The sequence below is a fragment of the Elgaria multicarinata genome, chromosome 3 (genome assembly GCF_023053635.1).
Source record: "Elgaria multicarinata webbii isolate HBS135686 ecotype San Diego chromosome 3, rElgMul1.1.pri, whole genome shotgun sequence".
Classification (NCBI taxonomy): domain Eukaryota; kingdom Metazoa; phylum Chordata; class Lepidosauria; order Squamata; family Anguidae; genus Elgaria; species Elgaria multicarinata.
The window spans coordinates 22,042,897-22,062,737 of NC_086173.1; the positions used below are offsets into that span (position 1 = coordinate 22,042,897).

Below are 19,841 nucleotides of genomic sequence, written 5' to 3' on the forward strand. Positions count from 1 at the left end.
GCAACGTACCCACCCCAATCTGATTAATATTTTAAAAAGAGGAACGCTTCAGCTGTGTTGAGGAATTCAGCTCTCCAATCCCCCAGTCCGGATTGCACCAATGTATGTACGGGATTCTACTGCGTGGGATTGCAAACGGACAGCCCATGAAGAATTTTGCCATAGCAGTGGGGAACCCCTTTCAGCCCAGGGCTGAATCTGATTTCAGAGAAGCTCTCGGGGAAGGGGGGGCATTCCAGTGGTGGGCGGAGCCAAAAGCAAAAGAGGCGGAGCAAAAAACCCCAGCATATTTTGCGTAAAGCTCACTAAGCCTTGGGAGAGACATTTCAATGTTTTAGAATGGGGGAGCAGCGGGTAGAAATTCCACTAAAGCTTGGAAAACACCAGAGAATTGGTGGTTGGAAGAAAAGAAACACCAGAAGGCTGGACTGGGACCCCAGGATGGCCAGATTTGGCCCTGGGCCTGAGGTTCCCCACCCTGTTCTACAGTTACAAGCCTTACAAGCTTTTCTGCTGCAACAACATAGATTCCTTCACCCACAAGAAGGGCTCTTGGAGAGCCAGAGGCCTGCCTTGCTACTGGGAAGGGCACTTGCTTGGCTCGCCATACAGGAAGCACCATCCCCTCTCCCACATCGAAGCCAGCCATATACCGTGAGGGATTTGTTGCAGCTGTTCTCTGAAGTTCCCCGTCACCAGCTCTGTGGGGCTGGGGCAGCTGAACTCAAAGAGGTGCTGAAGCTCCAAGAGGTGCTGGAGCCGAGAATCTGCTTTCCCTTCTTGCAGGCTAAGGGCCTCCAACTGCTTGGATGTGCTGGCCACCGATGCTTTTTTCATTTTGCTAAGGGTGAAAATAAAGAGGTGACGGGCAATGAAGGGATCAGTTTTCAAAGGAAGTACACCACAGAGCACGAAGCAAGCACAGAGGGATTTCATTTCAGGGACTACTACAACCATTGACCACTCAGCATCTCAGACCTGCACAAGGGAGTGAAAATGAAAGCATCCCTTCCAAATGGGTTCCATTGGGCAGCCTCCCCCAACCTGTACCTTCCAGATATCTTGGACTACAACTCCCATCATTCCTTAGCCAGCATGCTCAATGATCTGAGATGATAGGAATTGTAGTCCAAAACATCTGGAAGGTACAGGCTGGGGGAGGCTACGCCAATGGAACCCATTTGGAAGGGATGCTTTCATTTTCACTCCCTTGTGCAGGTCCAATATGCTGAGAGAGACACTGATTTTAAAGACAACTCTGAAACCTTTTGCCAGGCGCAGCTGACTAAACAATGCAAAAGTGTGAAAGGCTCTTGGGAGTTTGTAGTAACCCCCACAGAAGAGGCTACCTACTGCCTCTCTGCATGACTCTGTTATGTGAATGAATGAATGGTTTGTTTGTAGCACAAAGACCATTACAAAATACAGAATTGCTCTCATATAGCAACACACATTATTTAAAATCTTCAAAATATTTGAGGTACAATCCTTTCTCAACCAAGGAGTCAGTCAGTGGGTCACTCTAGGGGTGCTCCATTTATCTGCAGCACCCACCCTTTGCTATCACAATGGTGACATACATGCCAAAGTCACAAGGATAATTTCAGTGATTACATTATAACCTAAAATGCTAGCAGTCAATATCTGGCACTCTCTGCATGACTCACTGATCTGATCTTACACCTTGCATGGGGCAGGAAGCACCGCACCAGATGCGACTGGTCTTCCATTCAATGTAAAATCATAGCAGAATGCCTTGCCTTCAGAGGAGGCTGCCTCCTGAGTATCAGCACAAGGCACTGTTCTGAACTTACCTTCTTCCAGTCAGGTGGCTTGCTCTGGTCAGTAACTCAGGCAGGTGGACCCCTCTGAGGGCGGGTTTTGTTTTGTTTTGACTCTTGCAGACAACAAGTAAACCTTTCCAACGCCAGATCTTCCTGATTGACATATACCATGCTCCCATCCTCAACCCCCGCCAGGTATGAACTCTTACTTGAGTTTCTTGTGAATGACGGTCATTATCTGATGACGAAGAGTGACTGAGACAGACTCTGAAACCAGGTAGGCAGTAGTGATGGGATCCTGGCTCCCAATGCACATGGCCATGAGTTGGCAGAGATGGCTGTAGAGGGCACCCGGAGGGCAGTGGGCAATGGAGTGGAAGGCGGCTTGCAGGCAGTCATAGACAGAGTCCATGGATAAGACGTCTGCAATAGCTGCAATTGGGGGGAAACAAACAAACATTCTAAAGTCATTGGAAGCCTGAACACAGTTGTGCTTCAGTCAGCAGGTTTGTTTTCCACATTGAACAACGGATTGCACCAATGTATGTTCCAAATTCTACTCTGTGGGACTGCAAATGGACAGCCCATGAAGAATTTTGCCATAGCCTTTCCGACAATGACATAGCTTTTAACAGAAGGGAGGTGGGGACAAGAACAGGGATCCTTGCGGTCCTTACTGGCAGGCGCGTCCAGGGACGAGGCAAGCGTGCGCAAGTTGAAAGGGTCCTCGGAGCCTCTCTTCTCTGCAGCCAGGAACATTTCCTGCAAGTCACCACTGACATCTCGCCGAAGAACCTCTTGGTCGTCTTCTGCATTGGGATGCTTTCTACTTCCTGCGGAGAAGAAATGCAGGTTGCTTACCTGTAACTGTAGTTCTTCGAGTGGTCATCTATGCATTCACACATATGGGCTCTGCGCCTGTGCGAGACCTGAACCGGAACCTTCTAAAGCTTAGGGAAACGCTTTTGGGCGGGAACTCCTCCCCCACGCTACTGCGCATGTCCCTGGGATTCCCGCCCTCACCTCAGTTTACAGGAGTCCGACATTGTGCCCCCATAAACATGAGTGTATACTAATAAAGTCAAGTCAATTATACATTTAACTGTGTCATTTGTAATTTTCACACCACCAAGTGGGGATGGTGGGTGGGTTGTGTGAATGCATAGATGACCACTCGAAGAACTACAGTTACAGGTAAGCAACCTGCATTTCTTCATCGTGGTCTCTATGCATCACACATATGGGCGAGTAGCAAGCTAACATACCTTGGAGGTGGGCTGGTGTATTATTTCAAGACTTCTGAGAGCACCATCCTTCCAAAAGAGCAGTCCTGTCTGGAGCGAGTGTCCAAGCTGTAATGCTTGACAAACGTGGAAGGGGTGGACTAGGTTGCAGCCCTGCAAACGTCCCGAAGTGCAACACCCCTGTTGAAAGCCACAGATGTTGACATCGCTCTGGTTGAATGAGCTGTCACGGGAAGCTGTAGCTTCAGCTTGGATATAGAGTAGGCAAGTTCAATTGTCTCTACAATCCAGCGTGACAACCGCTGACATGACACTGGGAGTCCCTTATGAGGCTCTCCATAACATATAAACAATTGTTTGGTCTTCCTGAAATTATCAGTCCTCGCTTTATAGAAAGCGAGAGCCCTCCTAACGTCCAGCATGTGCAAAGATGCATCTGCAGGCGTCGTAGGATTCGGGAAGAATGCCGGTAAGACAATCTCTTGGGCCAGATGAAAAGGTGTCACCACCTTAGGCAGGAACGATGGGTCTGTTCGCAACACTACCTTGTTGTTATGAAAAATCGTATAAGGCACATCTATCCGTAGAGCTCTGAGCTCACTTGCGCGCCTTGCCGAGGTTATGGCAACCAGGAACACAGTCTTGAGGGTCAAGAGTCTCAAATCCGTTGTGGCCATGGGCTCGAACGGTTTTCTTATCAGCGCGTGCAACACGACTGATAGGCTCCATGCTGGTATAATGTTCCTAGTTGTTGGCATAGTATTTTCAAGTCCCTTTAGAAATTCTTTCGAGGTGGGGTGAGTGAAAGGCGAGAACCCCTCCACGCCGTTGTGAAAGGCTGTGATGGCAGCTAAATGGACTCTGATCGACGAAAGTCCTAATCCTGCTCGGTACAGTGAGAGCAGATATTCAAGAATCACTAAAATAGGACAAGCCCTTGCTGTTTGATTCCTTTCTAGTGCAAACTTAGAGAATCTTTGCCACTTAGCCCTGTACGATTTCCTTGTCGAAGGCTTACGTGATGCCGTTAAGATGTTCTGCACAGTCAATTGTACGGTATGGAGGAGTGCCACGTTATCCTCCACGCCGTCATCCTGAGCGTCGACAGGTCCGAGTGTCGAACCCTGCCCTGGTGTCGAGACAGGAGGCTCGGTATCGACGGTAATTTGATGTAGTCCCCTCTCGACAGTCGAAGGGCGTGAGGGAACCATGGTTGTCGAGGCCACCAAGGAGCGATTAGAATACAGTCTGCTTTGTCTGCCTGTATCTTGGCCACGACCTTTGTGAGGAGTGGAAAAGGGGGGGAAATGTAGAGCAAGTCCCCTGTCCATGTTCTTGTGAAGGCGTCTCCTAGCGAGTTCCTTCCTCTTCCTGCTCTGCTGCAGAATCTGGTACAAATTGCATTTTCTGCGGTGGCAAAAACATCGACAGCACGGTGGCCCCAGTACCGAAAAAGATCGTCCTTGACTTCAGTATCGAGCTCCCATTCGTGGTTGACATGAAAGGACCTGCTGAGGGAGTCCGCGACGATGTTCTCCTTGCCCGCTACGTGGATCGCGGTCAGGTAAGTTTTTCTTTTTATGCACCAGTTCCAGATTCTGAGTGCAGATCGGGTCAAGGGGTGTGACCTCGTACCACCCTGTCTGTTTATGTAGCAGACTACTGTGGTATTGTCTGTTGCGATCAGGACATTCTTGCCCTCGATGATCTGAGCAAAGGTTTTTAACGCATTTTCTACCGCCAGGAGCTCCAGATGATTGATATGCTCCTCTTCCTGTTGAGGAGGCCAACGACCTTGGGTGGTGTAAGAGCTGCAGTGAGCTCCCCATCCCGTTAGAGAGGCATCGGTCGTAATTGTTACCGATGGTGCCTTCCGCTGAAAGGGAACTCCTTCCAATAAATTGTCCATCGACAGCCACCATTTCAAGGATGCCCGTACCTGTCTCGGTATCGAGAGGTAAGTTCTGTGGGCGTTGCGTCGAAGATCGAATGTTCTCAAAAACCACCCTTGAAGGACCCTCATTCGCAGCCTTGCGAAGGTGATCACAGCGGTGGTCGCTGCCATCAAACCTAACAATCTCTGGATTGTCCATGCCGAGGGTCTTGCTTGAGTCTCGATATTGAGAATAAGGTCTCGAAGAGTCTTTGCTCTTGCCATAGGAAGGTATGCTCTTCCGTCCCGAGACGATAGAGTCACTCCTATAAAGTCTATTGTCCTTTGAGGAGTCAGTATGAATTTCTCCTCGTTGACCCATAGTCCTAGAGAATCTAGAAGATTGAGAGTCGTGACTATATTCTCCTGGAGCGTATAACTGTTCTCTGCCACCAGGAGCCAGTCGTCTATATATGGATAAATGTGAATCTCCTTTTGTCGTAGATGTGCGCATACAGCCGCCATCACCTTCGTGAAGACCCTCGGTGCTGTCGCGAGGCCGAAAGGAAGAACGGTAAACTGGAACTGCTGGGCGCCGATGGAGAAACGCAGGTAAGTTTGATGCGACTTCCTGATGGAGATATGGAAATACGCATCCTTCAGGTCTACCACCGCAAACCACACCCCCGTATGCAACAGCTGGAGAATAGAAGCAACCGTTGTCATACGGAACTTTTTCGGGGTGATGTACTTGTTCAACTGCCTTAAGTCCATAATTGGTCGAAGACCCCCATCCTTCTTTGGGACCGTGAAGTAGCGCGAGAAGAACCTTTGGTTGATCTCCTCTGCGGGTACAGGCGAGATGGCTCCCTTCGCTAGTAGGGTTTGTACCTCGAGCAGCAGAGGAGGGGACGGCGCTGTTACTTTTACCCCCAAACAGGGAGGAAGGGTATCGAACTCGATGGCATACCCCGTCTCGATGATGGTGAGCACCCAGGAGTTGGATGTTTTGGACTCCCATTGATGGTACTTGGGTGTTAGACGGTTGGTAAAGGGTAGTAGGCCTGGGGCAGGGGAGTCAAAGACGTTGCCTTTTGGAGAAATCCGGCTGACGTCTGTTTTGTTGGTATCGGCCTTGGTAAGGCCTCTTCCTTTGCAGTTGTTGCTGCTGTTTGGCAGGCTGTTTATCATATTGTGGCCGCTGCTGTAATTGCTGGTAAGGCTGCCTTGTCCAACGCCTCTGTTTATATTGAGGCAGAGGTTGCAAGAACCCCATCCTTCTAGCTGTGGTCCTTGCTTTATAGATAGAGTCTAGGGACTCATCAGTCTTGGTATTGAAAAGGCCTTCGCCATCGAATGGCAGGCTTTCTATTCTCAGCTTTGTCTCAATGGCAAGATTAGCAGATCTTAGCCAGGCATGGCGACGAAGTGCAATCGAACCCATCACGGACTTCGAATGCGAATCAGTTTGATGTCTCGCAGAGTTGAGTTGTAGTCTTGCTATAGACGTAGCTTTGGACTGGAAGATCCTGGCAAGTTCACGCTTGTCATCGGGAAGATGGTCACAAAGGGAGCCTATCTTCTCCCAAAGAAAAATTTGATATCACGCCATAGTGGCTTCATAAGCTGAGGTGCGTATTCCCAGTGAGGAGGAAGCATATACTCTTCTTCCAAGGTAGTCCAGTTTCCTACCTTCCCTATCAACGGGGGCTGAATGTATCTTGTTGGACTTGCCCTGAGCCGATTCAACAATTATCGAATTTGGTCTTGGGTGCTGGAACAGGAATTCCGCATTGGCCTCTTGAATTTTATACATTGCTTTCAGTCTCTTGGAAGTAGGTTGAGAGGCACAGGGTGTTTTCCAAGAAACTTGCGCCGTGCGTTTCAGGGTAGGCGGAAAGGGAATTGCCACAGTAGAACTAGCTTCAGTCCTTAACACATCGTAAATGGGGTCATCGTCTACTTGCGCAGGTTGTTCGATGTCCAGGCATAACGACTGCGCCATCCTGAGGACGTGATCCGAAAAACTACCCATCTCCTCGGAAGGGGAGGCAGGATCATGGGTATTTACTATGTCGTCGGGTGACGGCATCGAGGCTGCGACAGAGACCAAGGAGTCTGAATCGGACCTGTACTCGTCATCAGGTGAGTTCAACACCGTAGTCTGCATCGTTGTTTGGATTGGCTGCAGCGCTTGATCATGGCGCGGTGCCGAAACCGATGTAGTAGCCCTAGGTATCGAGGTCTCGGCAACGGTACGGTGCCGTGATGTTGTTGGTGAAGGAACCTGAACAATCCTGGTAGGGCAAGGAGGGGGTCTATATCGCTCCTCCTGCCTATATCAGTCCGGATAATATTCTTGGGGTTGATAATACTCCCAGTCATACAAATCCTGTCTATGATAGCCCGAATATTGAGAGACTCGGTCATAATCTGGTCGAGAGGGTACAGGCCTCTCCAGACAAACAGGCGACGTCAGTACCATAGGCTGACGTGCCTGCTCTTGTTCAACAGCACACGGTATGGAGACGGCTGATACCAAGTCACGGATCTCTCCTTCCGACATTGAACTTCTGGCCGTCGGTATGGGAGTCGGTACCGATGAATTTTCTGGTACCGAGGTTTGCTTCGGTACCGTAGCCGGTCTCGATGCGGTAGCAGGCTTAGGCGATACCGTTGTTATGGTCGCAGCCCTAGAAGAGGAGGATTTGTCGACATCTCTCCTTTTCTTTTTCTTCTTTTTCTCCTGTTCTGCCGATTTTGGGGTCCGCGCCTTTTTCGCAATCTTTTTGGCTGTGGATACCGCAAGTGATCGGCCTGGCGTCAGGGGTATGGCCCTGTTTTCCGCCATCATCTCCTCAGTAACCACAAAGGACTGGATTTCAGGGCTGCGGTCCCTGCTCATTGTCCTTGAGGAGGATTTTTCCACGTGCTTTTGAGGCGCGGGTTCGGTAGCCTTCAGGGCTTTTTCCCACAGTACGGAACGAAGCCTGTCCGCTCTATTTTTGCGGGTTTGTTTCGTAAAAGCCATACAGTGATGGCACTGTTGAACTTTGTGTCCTTCTCCTAGACAAACTACACAAAGTGAATGTCCGTCCTTCGGCGGTAGTTTAGCACCACATTTCACGCATTTTCTAAAAGGGGCCTTCACGGCCATGCGCCTGAGGCGCCTGCGATCGAAGATCGCTCGAAACAGAAGGAGAGAGAATAATATATATATAAAGTAAAGTTTAAGAATTTTTTTTTTTAAAACAGAGAGTAAAGAGAAGAAAAGGAGAAAAGCTACGATAATTAGAAATTTTCCAAGAGGAAAAAAGAGTTCAGAGAGAGAAAAAATGCAGAGGAACAGTTTTTAGGTCAGTGCACAGTGGCGGACGACGAAGAACTGAGGTAAGGGCGGGAACCCCAGGGACATGCGCAGTAGCGTGGGGGAGGGGTTCCCGCCAAAAACGTTTCCCTAAGCTTTAGAAGGTTCCGGTTCAGGTCTCGCGCAGGCACAGAGCCCATATGTGTGATGCATAGAGACCACGATGAAGAACCATGACAACTTGACAATGCCAGCTGCCAAATAGCAACCGGGTTCAGATGACACACAGCGGCTCGCCATGGGTTACTTAACAGATGATGAGCTGTGATGCACATGGTCACCATGTTGCATATCCAACCCCTATTCGGGGATGGTTGTGTCGTGCGAACCCAGTGAACGTGGGTTATGAAGGAGTTAAACCCTCAGATAACTCATGCTTATTGAGTTTCCATCACAACCCGACTAGTAGTGCATATTAAAAATTGTAGCTGCACACACCCTGCAGCCTATGTGTTAAATAATGCAGTGGGCTGTTGTGTCGAGTGAATAGCCCATTGTTTTTAAGGCAGCGGTGCACAATTTGTCACCCTCCAGATGTTTTGGCCTGCAATAGTGAATGGTGAGGGATCATGGGAATTGTAGGCCAAAACATCTGGGAGGCTACAAGTTGCCCACCTCTGTAGGGTCTATGATCAGGGCTGCACTTATACTGCAATTCCACAGCAGCACAGAATGCATTATTGGCACAGAATAGCACTTCCTGATAAATCTCAACAAGAAAACCTTGCCTTAAATAGTTAGGTATTTATTTTGCGTGGACTAAAGTGTCCTTCAAGATGCATGAAATCCAAGAAAACCTATGCCACAATAAACGTGTTCAGGCTGTTGCAGCACACACAACAAATGCAGCTACCCACTGGAATTAATTCTAAAAAGCAAAATTTCTCACTTGTGTGGCTTGCAGCAATATACTTGAAAGCATGTAGACAAGAGTCTGCCAAAATCTCAGACGCATGGCTGAATTGATGCTGTTGTCAGATGAAGGGGGAGATATCGTGGCCATTATTGTTCATGAAAAATAGAGTCTGCAATTTCCAGAGGGGTTGCCGCATTAATCTGTTGCAGCAACAACAATGAAGAGTGTTGTGGCACCTCAAAATCTTACAAATTTATCCTAGCATAGGCTTTCATGGACTATATAGCCCACTTCATCAGGTGCATGATTACATCTAAGGAAGTGGGTTACAGTCCATGAAAGCTTATACCATTCCCAACCCCATACACACCTTTTTAATCTGTTGCAGATTAAGAACATAAGAAGAACCATGCTGGATCAGACTAGGGGTCTATCTAGTCCAGCACAGTGGCCAACCAGCTGTCGACCAGGGACCGACAAGCATGACACGTGCAACAGCACCCTCCCACCCACATTCCCCAGCAACTAGTGTATAAAGGCTTACTGCCTCTGATTCTGAAGGTTGCGCTTAGCCATGAGGACTAGCCCTTCTCCTCCAGAAATTTATCCAACCCCCTTTTAAAACCATCCAAATTGGTGGCCGTCACCACATCTTGTTCCTGTTATAACTGCATATTAAACAAGAACAAACAAACCCAAAGCTTATGGCCAGAATAAATTTGTTAGTTATTCAGGTACCATAAGGCTCTTGGTTATTAGAAAATTGATTTTTTTAAATGTGTAAAGTACAGAAAGCCCTTCTTACACTGCTTTTAGAATTCAAGAAACCCCAAATGGGGAAAAAATACAACCTTAAAGAGGATTCTGAAAAATTCTAAAGTCGTATTTCTCATCATGTGGCTACCACCTCTGCTCTGTCTGAGAAACTAATTTTTGGCCAGTGGGGGTGGGGAGATAAGGAGATACTTCTTCATACCTCTGATGAAAATTTATAATGTGTAGCTTCAGTTAGTATTTCTGGTCCCTTCATCTTTGCAGATCAGGCTGTTCATTTCATGTATTACACTTTTATATTGCCCTATAGCCAAAGCTCTCAGGTGGTTATCGTGGCAAGAAAATTAAATCTCCCCTAAATAGCTCCCACTTAATGTCACTCCATGTCCGTTTTTCATAGGATGGCCATGATGCATGCTGTGCTTCAAACCTCAGAGAGGCAGAGGGAGCAACTTGCTCCAACATCTTGGCTTAGAAAGGTCTTAGTTATGCATCCAGCACCTCAGCTCCATCCCCCAAACTAGAACCTGCCCTTTGTATTTCCACCTTAAAGCCTCACCCTTACACTCCCCACTATTACTTTTGCCTGAAAAAATCTACCAGCTCAGTCACGCCTACATCTCTGCCGGCCATCTTATACGACTGGATTTCTTGAGCAGCCAAGTTTACCTTTAAAGGCTTCTTCCTCATCGGAAACCCGTAAGACTTCAAAGCTGGCCTCAAACCCCTCCTCAATGGTCCTCAGAACCTCCTTGTTTTCTTCTTCTTTTCCCAGATCATTCTGAGATTTGCCAGTTCTCTCCTTACAAGGAACTTGCTGTTTTCCTTGCCTAGCAACTCTTTTGGCACACGGCCTTCTGTGTCGGGGCTTTGCCTTTGCCACCTGGGAGCAGTCATCTGAAGAGCTAGCGCTGCGCCCCTCCATTTTAGCCAGACTCAACTTTGACGGCTTTCTGATAGAAGCTGGCCTAAGGCCTGTCCTGCGGGGAGCAGTTGCCGGCTCTTGGGCAGCAGGGAATTGGGAGCCTTGCGTAGCTTCTGGAAGACCTTCAGGGTCACTGTCATCACTGAAGGAGGCCTGGAAAAGACAAAGTTGTTTGCTTCCTCCTTTCCTCACCCTCCCCACAGCTCTTGCAGCAACAGAGTTTGCTGCCACAAAGATATCACAATGGCCACTAGTTCAAATTGCTTTAAAAACTAAAGTGCTGGTATTAACTTTCAAAGCCCCGGAATGGCTTGGGGCCAGATTAACCAAAGGATCATCTCCTCCCATCTATATGTGCCCAGAACTTAAAATTATCCCCAGGTGCCCCTGCCAAGTGAGGTGAGATGAGATGGATGGCTACTAAGGAGAAGGGCTTTTCAGTGGTGGCATCCCAGTTGTGGAGTGCCCTCCCGGGAGAGGCTTACCTGGTGCCTACACTGTAGTTTTTCCAGCAACAGGTGAAGACCTATTAATTTCGCAAGATTTTTTAGACATTCAGGTTTGTTTTTAAATGTTTTGTTGGATTTTTAGGTCTTTACGCTACTGCTGGGTTTTATTTTGGTTTTAGCTTCCAAATCGCGTGAGGTACTGGTTCCTCTCTATTCAGCCCTGGTTAGGCCTCATCTAGAGTATTGCGTCCAGTTCTGGGCACCACACGTCAAGAAGGACACAGAAAAGCTGGAGCGTGTTCAGAGGAGGGCAACCAGGATGATCAGGGGTCTGGAAACAAAGCCCTATGAAGAGATACTGAAAGAACTGGGCATGTTTAGCCTGGAGAAGAGAAGACTGAGGGGAGACATGATAGCACTCTTCAAATACTTGAAAGGTTGTCACACAGAGGAGGGCCAGGATCTCTTCTCGATCCTCCCAGAGTGCAGGACACGGAATAACGGGATCAAGTTACAGGAAGCCAGATTTTGGCTGGACATCAGGAAAAACTTCCTGACTGTTAGAGCAGTAAAACAATGGAATCAGTTACCTACCTAGGGAGGTTGTGGGCTCTCCTACACTAGAGGCCTTCAAGAGGCAGCTGGACAACCATCTGTAAGGTATGGTTTAGGGTGGATTCCTGCATCTTAATATTAATACTTAATATTCTGCCATGTTGTATCTTGGCGTTTTAGCTTTTGAGAACTGCCCAGAGAGATTTGGCTATTGGGGGGTATGGAAATTTAGGAATTGACAAATTCATGGAGGATAAGGCTACTATGTCATGAGGGTTCTATGCTACCTCCAGTATTGGAGGCTGTAGGCTTCTCAATGGCTGTGTTCAGAAGACACCTTAAACCATGATTTAACCACGTTGAATAGGCTTTTTGCCTCATTCACCATGGTTAAAACCATGGTTTAAGGTGCCTTCTGAACACAGCCTGTACCTGTTACTGGAAACACAAGTGTGGGGAGGAGGATGCTACACTCGTGTCGTACTTGTGGGCTTCCTAGAGGTAACTGATCAGCCACTGTGCTGAACTAGATGGACCTTTGGTCTAATCCAGTACTGCTCTTACGTTACCAAAACAGCAAATACATTTCTACTAAGAGCCAAAACAGTTGTCTTTGTGTGGGAAAAGCTCCATGGAGAGGTCATAGAACTGGGGAAAGAGGAAAGCTAAAGACATCAAGAGTCTGGAGCACATTTTCAATGAAGGCTTGTGGACTTTTCAGTTTAGACAATGGACAATTAAGGGCGTAGACAATGACCCAGTAAGGCAGCCTTCCTCAACCTGGGGCGCTCCAGATGTGTTGGACTACAACTCCCAGAATGCCCCAGCCAGCTCTGCTCTGCTGGCTGGGGCATTCTGGGAGATGCAGTCCAACACATCTGGAGCGCCCCAGGTTGAGGAAGGCTGCAGTAAGGGCTTATTAAAGTGCTGAAAGAACAGAGAACTGTCTCTTTCATGAGACTGGCACCGAGGGTCACCTAAGAGAGCTGACGCACAGTAGATTCAAGACAAAAAGTTACTTCTGACACAATGTATTATTATCTTTTGGAAATTATGGTACTGGCCACTAGTACCTGTTCATAGATTCTTTCTCCATGTTTGTGTTTTAATCCTTTTTCTTCTTTTTTAAGCTTTTGACCATGCTGAGCAAGCGAAGCCTCCACAAACAGAGACAGTAGCTTCAACGACAGCTGCTGCAGCCCCTGCTTGCTAACTTCCAGGAGCAGCCAACTGGCTGTTGCTGAAACCCCCCACCACCACCATAGACTAAAAGGGGACTATGGCCTGATTAAGGAAGGCAATGTTTAGATTTGCTTTCTGATAGAGCTGCAGTGCTGCAATTAATCATATTACATTTCAACTTGAACTAAAAAGGCAGCCTTTTCAGGCAGTATTTTTTAAAGGGCTTTTAAATTTGATTTTAAAATAAGAAAATACAAAGTAGGTGATTAAACAGTGTTTCTTGCACATTTCAAGTTATAAATAGTATCTAAAGATCAACAAAGAATATAACCCACAGAGCGGTTTCTTCGTTTTTCCCTTTTTCCACTCCTCTCCTCCAACATTACAAAATAAATATTGAACTCTGTTGCAAGTGTCTTCCATGCATTGTGTTTTTTGCTCAGTCTACATATGTAATAAATGGGAACTATTTTTTCTAAAATAGGGTGGGGAACCTGTGGCCTTTGGGATGTTGGTAAACTCCCATCATCCCTGACCATTGCTCATGCTGGCTGGCACAGATAGGGCCACTGACTCCCCACCCGTTAAGTCATCCACAAAGAATGGTTCACATGGCCCCTTGAACTTGTGTTGGAACCTTGTCCATAACTAAAAGTTCCCATGCTATATATCAAACTAATCCATAAGAGGCGGCATTATATTGGGTATTTTTTAAGTGTAAACACTTATACAAATTGCAGGTGCGTAAAGGTGCCATCTTCAAGGAGGCATTCCTTCCTCACCTTCAGATGGGAGAAAGTGCTTCTTAAAATGGCGCCTGCCAAGTCATACGCATGCCCCATTGAAGAAGGATATGCTTTGTTTCTTTAGAATGAGAGTTTTACTCATTTGCAAGATTATGGAGATTTTTAAAAATAAAAATCAATTAAAACCCTTTTGGTTAATTGGCCAAGATCTCTTTAACCGGCATACATATACTTACGTACGTGCGTGAGAGAGAGAGGAGGAGGAGGAGGAGAAGGAGAAGGCAGGCAGGCAGACACACCTCCCTACCTCCACCCCGCCCCTATTCCTGTACCAATCATTGCAATGTTTTCATTTACCTTAATTCGAGATTTCATTCTTCTGGTCACTTTGGGAGCCTTTGGAAGTTGAGTCTTCACATTCGGAGAAGATTCCTCAAGGACCACAAACGGAGCCTTGAGGGCGAGGCTTGCCTTGGCTGCTGAGGACAGACCCGTCTTGGAGGCCGGACGGGATTTCTGTGCTGGGGTCCGGTGTTCGACAGGCGGTCGGAGAACAAATGGAGGAGCTTCTGTATCGGAGTCAGCCATGGCAAACACGTCCTTAGGGGTTAACACAGGCAGGGGTTTGGTTCCTTGGATCCTCTTAGACTTTGCTTTGGAGGCAGCACCTGCCTGCCTCTGTGCCTTGTTCTTCAGGGGCAGTGTACAAAGCACATCGAGCGTCTTCTCCTCCATGTTTTCTTGGCTCCCCTGCAGAGACAACGGGGACTTCCAAGACCAGGCGCTAGAAAAGATGTTTTCTGCACAGCCATCTTGACTGGAGGCCAGGACAGAGATGGTGGCCACAGCTTTGGCCAGCAGCAGCCTGGCCCTTTGGTATTCAAGTCCAGGCAACTGAGGCCCTTTGGAAGAAAGGAAGTTTAAGCCAGTCTCTAGAAGTTTCCAGAGCTTCTTCTCTGGTCTTCCGGAACACAGGCTTTGTTTGGCCAGCATCACATAGATACGGGCTACCAGATCGTCAAGGAGCCCAACTGTGGACTGATGCGGGACAACAGCCTCCTGGCCTTTGCCTTGAGAAACGCAGGCCACCATGCTGGAGATGCGTAGAGCTGCAGCAGAGCACCGACGCAGGCTGGATTCCAGGAGATGCAGCCCTTCTCCTCTGTCCCCGATGGCCAGCTCCCCCTCGGCAGAGGTAACCAGCCATCGAAGGCAGACAGCCGAGAGGACCACGTCAGAGCACAGCGAGCAGCAGCACATGTCCAAGTGGCTGAGGAAGCTGGGTCGCTTCTTCAGCTTTGGCTTCAGCACCGGCGATGTGGTGAGAGAGGCCTCCTTCTGCACGGAGACCATGTCCACGAACTCGAGGGAGAACTCTTTCAAGAATGGCGGTTCTTCTTCGGAAGCCTCTGGGCGTAGGCCTCGGGGCTTCTTGTCCTTAGGGCCTCCTTTCTTTGGCTTGATTTTCACGTTGCTTTTTTCCTCTTTCGTTTCAAACACTGGAGGAAGAAGAGAGGGACTAGTAGAGCATTTCACTCACAATCACCAAGCTTCACAGCAGATTTAAAAGCATTTCAAGCCTTTACAGGGGGTTAACATAAACCTGATGCAACCCCTCCATAAGAGGAAACTAATCTTAAAGATTCTCCTCCTCCTCCATGATACTCAGATTGGCCACTCTCACTATTAAAAGGCCTAAGCGCAACCCTTTTGGAGAAAGTCCACAAGCTGGTCTCAATATCAGAGTGTGCTAAGATCCAACACTCTCACATGCCTGGCTTGTTTGGCTTTTACCTGCACTGTGAAAACTACCTAATTACGGTCTGGGCTGTGTGCATGGATCCATTCTAAGCTCCAGCATACAATTTGACACCCTAAGAACTATGGTTTAGTTTTGAGAGCCATACAATTAGACATGCTTTAGCGGTGGGGAACTGACAGCCTGCAGGCTAGATCCAGGCTGCAGGGCTTCTTCGCAGCCTCTCGTCCCTAACCGCACCCCATCCTCCTTCTGGCCCCTCTCCAAGCAATCTGCCTAGAGAGCACTCCCTTTCTCCCCAGGCACCCCCCATTATGAGTCCTGTGGCAATGGCAGCCCTTCCCTCCCCATGGGCTACCATCCCCCATCAAGATCTCACATTGCCCGCTGCCCAGCAAATAAATGTGGAAAAAAAGCACCCCACATTGGCTCCAAGGGGAAGCCTTGTTCAAACTGAATTGCTGCACACAGGGGGCAGAGCGAGTGATGGTGGCATGAGCGTGAGGGCATCCCCGCCCACTGCTGGCATGCAGCCCCAAGACATTTTTCCTGGAGGGAATGCAGCCTGCAAAAAGCTCCTCACCCATGCCCTGTTTTAGAAGGAAGAAGGGGCTTCCAATGACTGAAGTAAACGCTCAACGGTTCTGTGGGGCTGCCATTTTCCCCAAGCGGTTGCTTCATCCGTTCCCATTCCCAGATCCTCCTTACCTTCTACCACTCCAGAATTGTCAGAATGAATTGCAGTCTTAAAAGTTTGGGAGCAGCGCAGAGTTCCGGTCACTCCAGAACTCTGGTCAACCCAACTCAGATTCATTTCATTTCTATACTACCCAATAGCCAAAGCTCTCTGGGTGGCTCACAAAAATTACAACCCCCAAAAAGATAACGTAATAAAAACATAATATAAAATCTTTAACACAGAACATTTCAAAACAATCTAATACAGGATTGTTGTTTTAAAATGCTACAACAAAATACTAGGACCTGATAAAAAACAACTGACATTAAAAGCCTCATCATATTATTATTATCATCATCATCATCATCATCCTGCCTTTTGCCCAACGCTGGGCCTCAAGGAGGACATCATATGCTGTCAAATGCCTAGAAGTAGAGGGAAGTCTTAACTTAGTGCTGAAAAGATGACCATGTTGGTACCAGTGGGACTTCAGTGGTGAGAGTGTTCCATAAATAGGGGGCTACCACTAAAAAGGCCCTCTCCCATGTTGCCATCCTCCAAGCCTCCCTTGGAGATTGCACATGGTAGAGGGCTTCTGATGTTGATCGTAGTGTCCAAGTAGGTTCGTATCAGGAGAAGTGCTCCATTAAGTATTACGATCCTGAGCCTTGTAAGGCTTTATAGGTTAAAACCATACATTGAATTTGGCTTGGAAATGTACCAGCAGGTGGTGCACAATGGGCCAGAATTGGATGCTCTAACTGCCAAGTTCCTGCTATAAATCTGGCTGCTGCATTTTGCACAACCTGCAACTTCTGAACAGTCTTCAAGAGCACATTGCAGAAATCTAACTTGAAAGTTACCAGAGCATTGACAACTGAAGCCAGGTTATCTGTGTCCAGATAGCGGAGTAGCTAGGCCACCAACCAAGTTGGTAGTATGGCACTCCGTACCACTGAGGCTACTTGAGCCTCAAGTGACAAAGATGGCTCCAGGAGAACCCCCAAGCTATGCATCCGCTTCTTCAGGGAGAGTGTGCAACCCCAACCAGAACACACTGAGCATCCTCCATCCAGTCAGAACTACCCACTAACAGCATCTCAGTCTTGTCTGGATTGAGGAGGACCCCGCTCCACAATTATATATATATGTTAAGCAGCATGGGGAGACAAAACCAACCCCTGTGGAACTGGAGAATCCACAGGGCTGAGCAACATCCCCCAGACACCACCTTCTGGAGCTGGCCATCCAAGTAGGAGTGGAACAACTGCAATGCAGTGCCTCCCACTCCTCACTCAGACAGTCGCCCCAGAAAGATACCATGGCCTCTAAGAGATCCAGGTGTATCAACAGGGTCACATTCCCCATGTCTCTCCTGACATAGGTCATCATACAGGGCAATCAAGGCTGTTTCTGTGCCAAACCCCGGCCTGAACTCTGACTGAAATGGATCCATATAAAGGGTCTGATCCAAGAATGTCTGGAGCTGGTTGACCACTATGCACTCAAGGACCCTGCCCAGGTAAGGAACATTTGCCACCGGCCTAGTGTTAATAAAATGTTCTGGGTCCAGGGAGGATTTCTTCAGGTGTAGTCTCATCACTGCCTCTTTCAGGCAGCCCGGGGAACCGCTCCTTCTGACAAGGAAGAATTTATCACCTCCCTGGCCTAGTCAGATGTTCCCTCCCTGTCAGATCTAATAAGCCATGAGGGGCAAGGATCTAAAATGGAAGTGGTCACACAAACCTGTCCAAGCACCTTGTCAACGTCCTCAAGCTCCACCAGGGTGAGATCTACCTTGGCTTCAAGAGGGAAATTAGCTACCTCCTCAAATTACATCCAGGATGGCTTGTCAGTAAACTAGAACTTGCCTCCTCCCTCCTCGCAACAAAAGATTCCAAGTTCCACCATTCGACCCTGCTTAGTCTATAAAGCTGTGAAGGCTCACCTGTGCCCGATTCAAGAAGAAAGAGGACCTGGTCAAGGTCTGAGCGACACAGCTCCACGTTGCTGCATTGCAGTTCCAGGCCACTCTTTAAGACCAGAAAGCGAGCACACCTGAAGAGAGAAAGAACAGATATTATCCTCGGCAAAAAAGATGGCAGCCTTCATTGGTCTGAGGTAACGTTTTACCCATCAACCAGCCCTTACAAGTGTCATCCACCAAGTAGTGCATCTTTCAACCTCAATGTGCGGCACTCTAGAATTCATTCAAGCCAGCCCTCATTCACTTCAGCGATATGACTCTACCATTGCTCTGGCTACATAAGCTCCCCAAAGCAGGGCCTGCAACTAGAATTCCTGGGCCAACGTTTCTGAGAAGGGACAGAGCCAATGGGAGTTAATTTCGATTCCATGTATGTTAACACACACACCACTCACACGTGTGTGTCTGTGTGCACACATACATACGTCCTTACCATCGAATTGACTGCAGCTTCATGGAGATTTTGAGTGTTTCCAGGCAGAAAGCTTTCGCTTCACTTACAATCTCGATCTTGCCAAGGAGGGAGACAAAGCTCTCTGAGCAAACAAACATGTCAGCCAGCACCTGCCACTTCTGCACCAGGTTATCACCTGAGAAGGAAGAAGAAAATTACGCGGATGTACACCCAGGAAACAATTAAGTATGTGTAGGGCAGCTGAAGCTTACGTTCAGGTCACCAGGCTTAATATTGCAAGAGACATTGCGTGCAGTAGTGCGAACACAGTTCCACATGGGTTAGGACTAGCCAGCTTGCACCGGTATTCTTAACAGCCCACTGTTCTCAAGATAACACTGAGGACTAGGACAATCATTCCCCCCTGCCCATTCCTACCTCACACATATAGTTGGTTTTGCCTAGCAATAAAGGTGTCACAAATATGGAGCCCATGTACTTGAATGGGAGGAAAATATTTTTTTTATATTGGTATTCTGCCTTTCTCCCATGCTGCAACTCAAGGGGGTGCACACGGAGCTCTGGGGCTCAAGCTCCCAACCAGGCATTGACCAGACCCCTAACCTGCTGAGTTACAGCAAGGTGGCTGCATCCTAGGCCTTCAGACCAGACCCTAGTCTCATCTACTGGGAGTGGCTGAGAAATAACTGCTTCCCAGAAGACACTGATCTGCCTCTAGAGAGCAATGACCTTTGCCTTTACAGAATGCCCATGGGACAACACATTCATGTGCAAAGCGACAGCTCTTTTCCTCGCGAGTGTGCAAGGATTAAAAAGTCTGGAGCCAGATAAAATGGCTTTGGGAACTGAATCCAGGTAATGAACCACCAGAAGGCCACCCCTGAATTACAGAGACTGAGTGACTTCACTCTGAAGCTGTTCTGCTCATCAAACGCAGGAGTGTGCGCTTCAAGCAGTGCACTGAATCCACCTGATCACTACACAAGGCAAGCGACTTAAAAAAAAAACCTCCAATGAGAACCCACACAACTACTTCAGTAGTCATTTATCAAGCTTGCCCACCGTCATCACTTCAAGCAAGGATGCTTGAGGAGAGGCAGCCATAGCTCAGCTGTACAGCACATGCTTTGCATGCAGAAGGTCCCAGATTGAAACCCTGGCACTTCCAGTTAGGAGAAAATCAGATAGCAGGTTGTGAGAAATATTCCTCTCTGCCCGAGACTCAGGAGAGCAGCTGTCGGTCAGA

The 19,841-nt window shown here is 48.0% G+C and overlaps 1 protein-coding gene across 1 annotated transcript in view; it reads right to left on the reverse strand.

Annotated features, from left to right (window-relative positions):
- The window catches only part of ESPL1 (extra spindle pole bodies like 1, separase), a 61,589-nt gene that overhangs the window by 9,785 nt on the left and 31,963 nt on the right, over positions 1-19,841 (reverse strand). Inside the window, exons 15-21 of the mRNA XM_063123107.1 lie at positions 18,614-18,770; positions 18,142-18,251; positions 14,113-15,254; positions 10,568-10,976; positions 2,462-2,617; positions 1,994-2,216; positions 654-841 (exon numbers count right to left, since the gene is read on the reverse strand). Coding sequence (XP_062979177.1) covers positions 654-841; positions 1,994-2,216; positions 2,462-2,617; positions 10,568-10,976; positions 14,113-15,254; positions 18,142-18,251; positions 18,614-18,770 — 2,385 coding nt within the window. The remainder of the gene's footprint in view (positions 1-653; positions 842-1,993; positions 2,217-2,461; positions 2,618-10,567; positions 10,977-14,112; positions 15,255-18,141; positions 18,252-18,613; positions 18,771-19,841) is intronic.